Below are 7,522 nucleotides of genomic sequence, written 5' to 3'. Positions count from 1 at the left end.
GACATGTATCAAATAACCGCTAAAATTGAAAATAGCAAACGAAAATAGATTAAAGACAAACATGAACTTAAATCTAAAAACATAATAAAATAGTAAAATAAGAAAAATAAACTAGATAAATGCCTAAGTACAATTATAGAAGAATATGCATCAAAATGCACTGATCAAATTCCCCCACACTTGAACTTTTGCACTCCGAGCAAAATTACAATTTCAATACAAAAGGAAAGAAAACAAAGAATGCACTTCCAAAAGTTTTCAAGATACAAGGTACAAGCAAAATTCTAAGTCTAAGCTTCAAGAATATGGTCTTAGTAAGCAACTTTTTGTGACATTTAAAGCAGATAGGAAAAAAGATTACCAAAGAGTACATCAACAGTAGTAAGATCCTCACAGGATATAATTCCCTGAACTCTCAAGTGTTTAGATTAACTGTTTACACTCAAAGTACAACATGAAAGTTAGTACTACCATAAGCTTGAAAAGATTCTAACATCCACAATTGAAATACATGCACACAAAGATCAAAAGGACTTTTATTTGGTTGTAACGTGGTCAAGGTAAGGGTGAGATAAATCCTAAGGGACTAGGCTAAAATTAAAAGAGATAAAAGAGACTTGAAAGAAACTGCGGGAGTTGAATTTACAAAATATTTCATTCACTTGAACAACTCTATAGAAATTGTTTTCTCTTCTCCTTTCTCATTTTTTTTTCTTTTTCAAAAGGAGTATGTATTGACATATATTGACATCCTTCTATTTTTTTCATTCATTTTTTTGTTTTCTATTTTTATTTACTTTTTCTGCCAACTTCTGAAATATTACAAACATAATTATTCAATCTAACACAACTCCAAACAAGACTCTTTCAACCCTTTGAATCGCGTGATAACATTGTTTTTCACTTCTCGGCTTGTAATGAGTTTTAAACAAAAAAAGATACTAGGCTCAAAGGGGTTTCAAACAAGGGATGCAATTATTTTAGGGTTGCCTTTTTGGCTAACTTGCTAAAAAAATGTTTTTATCATATCAGTGTGCACAAGTAAACAACAACATCAACAAGAGTCAATTCAAGTTCTAGAGACTAACAGACATGAGTGAATCACACAAGAAAGAAAGAGATGGATTTTTTATATGTTATCCATATAAGGCTCAAAGCTCACCAAGGTTAATGATCTACTGCTAAAGATATACAATTTAGAGTTTAGTCCTACCTATCATACTAAAAATGCATAGCAAATTTTTCACATCACACCACAAGACTTTAGTCAAGAGAACTAACAAAAATACTCATAATTGTAACTCAAAAACCAAAGGAAAAAGCATGCAATTTTTAAATAATTTTTTTTTATTTAGCAACTAAAAACCAAAAGTAGAGAAAAACTGAAAACAAAATAAATAAGTGATTCCCTCCCCACACTTAAAACAGCATTGTCCTCAATGAAAGGACGCAACTATTAAATAAGAGTGAGAGAAAAGGAAAAGGTGTTCCCTGGTCAAGTTGCACGGTAGGTGGGCTTTTCCAAGGAAAGCTCTTCTAAGGGTGCATCTTCAGGCACCAACTTTTCATGGAATATCTTCAGGCGCTGCCCATTGATCTTAAAGGTTTTGTCAGTACATGCACTTTTTATTTCTACTGCACCATGAGGGAAAACATTAGTAACAACAAAATGGTCAATCCACTTGGATCGAAGTTTCCCAGCCATAAGCTTAAGGCGGGAGTTAAACAGTAAAACCTGTTGCCCCACAAAGAGTTCCTTCCTAGAAATCATCTTATCATGGAAGTTCTTAGTTTTCTCTTTATAAATCCTAGAGATCTCATAAGCCTCTAGCCTAAGTTCTTCAAGTTGCTGTAATTGGAGTTTTCTTTCAATACCTACTTGTTGCATCTCCAAATTACAACTTTTTACCGCCCAATAAGCACTGTGTTCTATCTCTATAGGAAGGTAACATGCCTTACAAAAAACAAGTTGATAGGGAGACATCCCTATTGGTGTCTCAAAAGTTGTTCTTTGAGCCCAAAGTGCGTCTTCTAGATGGCGGCTCCAGTCCTTCCTGTTTGGTTGCACCATTTTCTCTAAAACCTGTTTGATCTCCCTGATTGAGATCTTAGCTTGCCCATTAGTTTGTGGGTGATATGCGGTAGAGACTCTGTGCACAACTCCATACTTCCGGAGCAAAGCTTCCATGGTGAGGTTACAGAAATGAGTGCCTTGGTCACTTATTATAGCTCAGGGGATTCCAAACCTGCAAAAAATATTGGACCTGGCCAAAAATACAACAACTTTGGAATCATTATTCCTAGTGGTGATAACTTCCACCCACTTTGAAGCATAATTAACAACAAGCAAAATGTAAAGAAAACCAAATAATATAGGAAAGGGACCCATGCATTCGATTCCCCATACATAAAATACCTCAAAGAAAAGCATAGGTTGCTGAGGCATTTCTCTCTTACGAGTGATGGATGTACCTTCTATTCGGCACTCTTTACAAGGTCGATAGGTATCATAGGCATCTTTAAAAATAGTGGGCCAATAGAAACATGAGTCTAAGACTTTTCTTGCAGTCCTTTAAGGACCAAAGTGCCCCCTACTTGAGAAGTATGCGAAAGATACATAATAGATTCAATCTCATAGTCGGGGACACATCTTCTAATTACCCGATCACTACCAAACTTCCAAAGATATGGATCATCCCAAACATAATATTTGGCATCACTCTTGAGTTTGTGAATTTGTGTCCTAGATGCACCTGTAGGAAAAACACCAGCAACCAGATAATTAACAATATCAGCAAACCAAAGAGTAACCCCATGCAAAAGTAAAAGCTGCTCATCAGGAAAGTCATCCTGAATGGGAAAAGGATCTTCATCCCTCTTTATCCTGCTCAAATGATCAGCCACCAAGTTCTCAACTTCACTTTTATCTTTAATCTCCACATTAAACTCTTGGAGCAACAACATCCACCTAATCAATCTTGGTTTTGCTTCTGGCTTCTTCAACAAGTATTTTAAAGCTGCATGGTCAGTAAAAACAACAACCTTGGAACCTAACAAATATGATATGAATTTATCAAGAGCAAAAACAATAGCTAGAAGTTCCTTTTCAGTGGTGGTGTAATTAGACTGTGCAGAATCTAAAGTCCTAGAAGCATAATAAATAACAGGGGCAGCCTTGTCAACTCTTTGTGTAAGGACCTCCCCAACAGCGTAGTTAGAAGCATCACACATAATCTCGAAATGGAGGGTCCAATCAGGGGGCTGGATGATAGGGGTGGAGGTCAATGCTTTCTTCGAGAATTCAAATTCTTTTTTGCGATTATCATCGAAGTTGAAAGTACATCATTCTTCAACAAGTTTGACAGCGGGAGAGCTATCTTGTTGAAATCCTTTATGAAATGCCTGTAGAAACTTGTATGACCAAGAAAAGAACGAATCTCACGAATGCAAGATGGGTAAGGAAGTGTATAAATAACATTAACCATAGCAGGGTCTACTGAAATTCCTTTTTCAGAAATTATGTGACCTTGGACAATTCCATGTTCGACCATAAAATGGAATTTTTCATAATTTAAAACAAGGTCAGTTTCAATGCATCTCTCTAAAACCAAATTTAAACTATTCAAATATGCATCAAATGAAGAACCATAAACAGTGAAATCATCCATAAACACTTCCATGCAATTTTCAATAAAATCAGCAAAAATGCTAATCATGCATCTTTGAAATGTGCCAGGAGCATTACAAAGACCAAAAGGAATTCTCCTATAACCAAATGTACCGAATGGACACGTAAAAGTGTTATTTTCTTGATCTTCTGGTGCAATATGAATCTGAAAGTAACCTGAAAACCCATCAAGAAAACAATAGTGTGATTTATCAGCTAGTCGTTCAAGCATTTAGTCAATGAACGGCAAAGGGAAGTGATCTTTTCTAGTAGCCCGATTCAATCTCCTGTAATCAATATAAACTCTCTAGCTATTATGAACTCTAGTGGGAACAAGTTCATTTTTTTTTTCATTTTTGACCATTGTGAGTCCAAATTTCTTAGGTACAACCTGCATTGGGCTTACCCATTTACTGTCAGAGATAGGATAAATGATACCTGCTTGCAAGAGTTTGGTTACCTCTTTCTTCATAACATCGAGAATCAAAAGATTAATCCTCCTTTGGGGTTGCCTCACTGTTTTACAATCATCCTCAAGTAAAATCATGTGCATACACATTGAGGGACTAATGTCTGGTATGTCAGCCAATGTCCACCCAATCGCCTTTTTATGCTTCCTCAAAACCTGCAAAAGCTTATTTTCTTGATCGAAACCAAAGTTAGAAGAAATTATAACCGAAAGTTTTTCATTACTCCCTAAATAAGCATATTTCATATTTTCAGGGAGTTGTTTCAGCTCTAGGGAAGGTGGTTGCTCAATGGATGGGGTGTTTGGGCCAGCCGGGATGTCGAGAGCTTCAAATGCATAAACAGCTTCATCGACAACTTCACCTGTAGGATAAATGTTACCCTGCGAGGCACCATCAATCTCAGCACATACAACACAAAGGTTAGTGTCAGTACAATTATCATATGAATAAACATCATCAAACCGAGATAGAAATGGAAAATCAAGTGAAAACAATTCAGAAAAAGTATCATCAACCAACTCAGAGATCAATTCAATATGAAAAATGAAATGTTCCTCCAAGGGATGTTTCATGGCATCGAAAATGTTAAATTTCGCGACAATGTCACCAAATTCCATGGACATGGTTCCATCGTCAAAATCAATTTTTGTTTTCGCCGTTTTCATGAATGGTCTGCCTAAATTGATGGGCGATCTGATTGAATTTCTTTCTCCATACATGTCTATAATGTAAAAATCTGTAGGAAAAATCAAGTCATTAACTTGAACAATCACATCTTCCACTACTCCAATAGGGCGAGCACTGCTTCTGTTCGCCAGTTGAATGATTAAACATGTATGCTGCAAAGGACCAAGGTCAAGGTTATTATAAACAGAAGTAGGCATAACATTAATGCCTGCTCCCAAATCAAGCATACAATTTTCGAATTTACTATCCCCAATGGTACATGGAATAGCAAAAGTTCATGGATCCTTGCACTTTTGGGGTATGGCCTGATTGAGGGCTAAAACAATAGGTTTTTCAGGTGAATGTTTAGGCTGGATAAGGGCTGAAATGTTTCGTCCCAAGTTTACTCTCTCATTACCCTTCAACCTTCTCTTACTTATGCACAAGTCTTTCAAAAGTTTTGCATACTTTGGAACCTGCTTAATCACATCAAGAAGCAAAATATTTACCGTAACTTTTCTAAACACATCTAAAATATCTCTCTCTCTCTCTCTTTGTCTCTATCATCGGTCCTTTTATTTTTCAGTATTCTATATGGGAAAGGAACTGGTGGCACATACTCCTTCTCTTTTTCTTTTTCAGTTTGTACCACAATAGAGGGTTCAGTTTCTATCACAACGGAAGAAGGTTCAGGTGTTACCTCAAGATTTTTTTTATTTTTTTCTGGGGCTGGTTCTGTAACCTTCCCGGATCTCAAGGAAATAGCATTCGCATTAGCGTTATGGCCTTTTGGATTCAAAACTGTTTGGGAAGGAAGTTGGTTTGATCATTGAGCTTGTTGCATGGCATTCATTGAAGTGGCAAGCTGTCCAATTTGTGTCTGCAAAGTCTGAATACTGGAATCTATTCGTTGCTGAAATTGGAGATTGTTCACAGTCATTTGCTTGATAAGATCCTATAATGAAGGTTTGGAAGATACAGAGGTGGAGACTTGGGGAGTGGTCTGTGGTTGTGGCAGGAGTATGACTAACTGTTGTTGGGTGGGCTGCTGGTTTCCATATCCAAGGTTTGGATGGTTCCTACAATTGGGATGATATTTTTTGGTGGACAGGTCATGAATGTTGTACCCTTTCTCATTATTGCTTTGGTTGAAAAAGTTAGCTCCATATGCTTGAGGCAACTCAGTGACCGACTCATCTTGAAGAATAAGACATGTGTCAGTTGGATGTTCAATAGAAGTATAAATACCACACAACTTTGTTGTTTGAGATTTACTCACTGTCATTTTTTTCACTAAATAAGTAAGCTCTTCAATTTTGGTTTCTAGAGCCTTGTTGGAAGAGGAAACCTGAACCTCATTCACACCTTTTGTTTGGACCATATAATTATTTTTGGTTGTGAACTGTTGGGAGTTGAGTGACATGTTCTCAATCAAGGCTTTGGCAACATCTGGAGTTTTATCGACAAGTGCTCCACCACTAGAAGCATCAAGAATGTTTCTATCCATTGGTAACAATCCCTCATAGAAATACTGAGTAAGCAGTTGTTTGGTAATCTGATGCTGAGGGTAACAGGATACTAATTGTTTGAATCTCTCCCAATACTCGTCCAATGACTCATTTCCATGTCTAATACCACATATTTCTTTTCGGATTGATGCAACCCTGGAGGTAGGAAAGTATTTCTCAAGGAATACTTTCTTCAAATCATTCCAAGTTGTGACAGAATTCGGCTCAAGATAATAAAATAAATCCTTGGCAGCACCCTATAGTGAAAACAGGAAGGCTCTCAGCTTGATGTGATCTTCGGTGATTCCTTCAGGTCTCAATGGTGTAGAGCAAACAACCTGAAATTCCTTAAGATGCTTATGCGGATCCTCACCTGCAAGACCACTAAACCTTGGCAACAACTGTATTAAACCAGATTTCAACTCAAAAGGAACAGTAACATCAACATATTCAATCCATAAACCATTGTAATTCATATCAGGAGCAGCAAGTTGCCTTAGTGTTCTTTGTTCAGCCATGTTATAAAAAGAAAATTCAAAATCAAAATCAAATAAGCTATGCAAATAGTCAGAATCAGAATCACTAACGGGTGGTGAACTAGTGCTAGCCTGATTCGCTCCCCGGCAACGACGCCAATTTGATCCACTATTGCGCACGGATCAAAACGAGTAATTAGAAAACTGTAGTTTAGCGGAAGCGACAACTCAAGTATCGTATCACAAGGATTCTTGTATTATCGTTAACCTAATGAAATCGATTTTGAGGGTTTTATGGTTAATGGGTAAATTTATAAAACAAAGTAAATAAGTGATTAAAATAAGCGATTATAAAATAAGTCAATCTACTGTTTTCGGTTTCCGGCTAATCACTGGTTTTTACCTACCAATTCCCTAAGAAAATTCGATCTCTACTCAATTCAATTTCGATTGACAAGCGCAATAGATATATGATAGATTGATATTCCTATATTCCGAATTAAGCAAACGGATTACTACAATCGTGAATTAAGCAAACACGATTTACAAACACAATTTAATGACAAAGCGACGAAAACAGCGATTAACAATTAGGAATGCAATCATACGAGTTTAATAAAAAACATTCCACAAAATACAGATTAAGAAAATGAATTTTCATTAAATAGAATTGAAAGAGAAACAAAATTAAATTGATAGGATAAAAACCTCAAAGCTTTGGAAATTCGGTTACAG

General features: G+C 36.4%; 1 protein-coding gene across 1 annotated transcript; it reads right to left on the bottom strand.

The window, feature by feature from the left end:
* Positions 1 to 5,758: 5,758 nt before the first annotated feature.
* LOC127130351 (uncharacterized) lies at positions 5,759 to 6,829 on the bottom strand. Its single transcript, XM_051059376.1, has 2 exons — positions 6,746 to 6,829; positions 5,759 to 6,568 (listed from the first exon to the last, which is right to left on the bottom strand). The coding sequence occupies exons 1-2, from the start codon at positions 6,827 to 6,829 to the stop codon at positions 5,759 to 5,761; spliced, it is 894 nt and encodes a 297-aa protein (XP_050915333.1).
* Between the last annotated feature and the right edge of the window lie 693 nt (positions 6,830 to 7,522).

This window comes from Lathyrus oleraceus, chromosome 3, assembly GCF_024323335.1.
Source record: "Lathyrus oleraceus cultivar Zhongwan6 chromosome 3, CAAS_Psat_ZW6_1.0, whole genome shotgun sequence".
Taxonomy (NCBI): Eukaryota; Viridiplantae; Streptophyta; class Magnoliopsida; order Fabales; family Fabaceae; genus Lathyrus; species Lathyrus oleraceus.
This window is presented reverse-complemented; position numbering and strand designations above follow the sequence as displayed.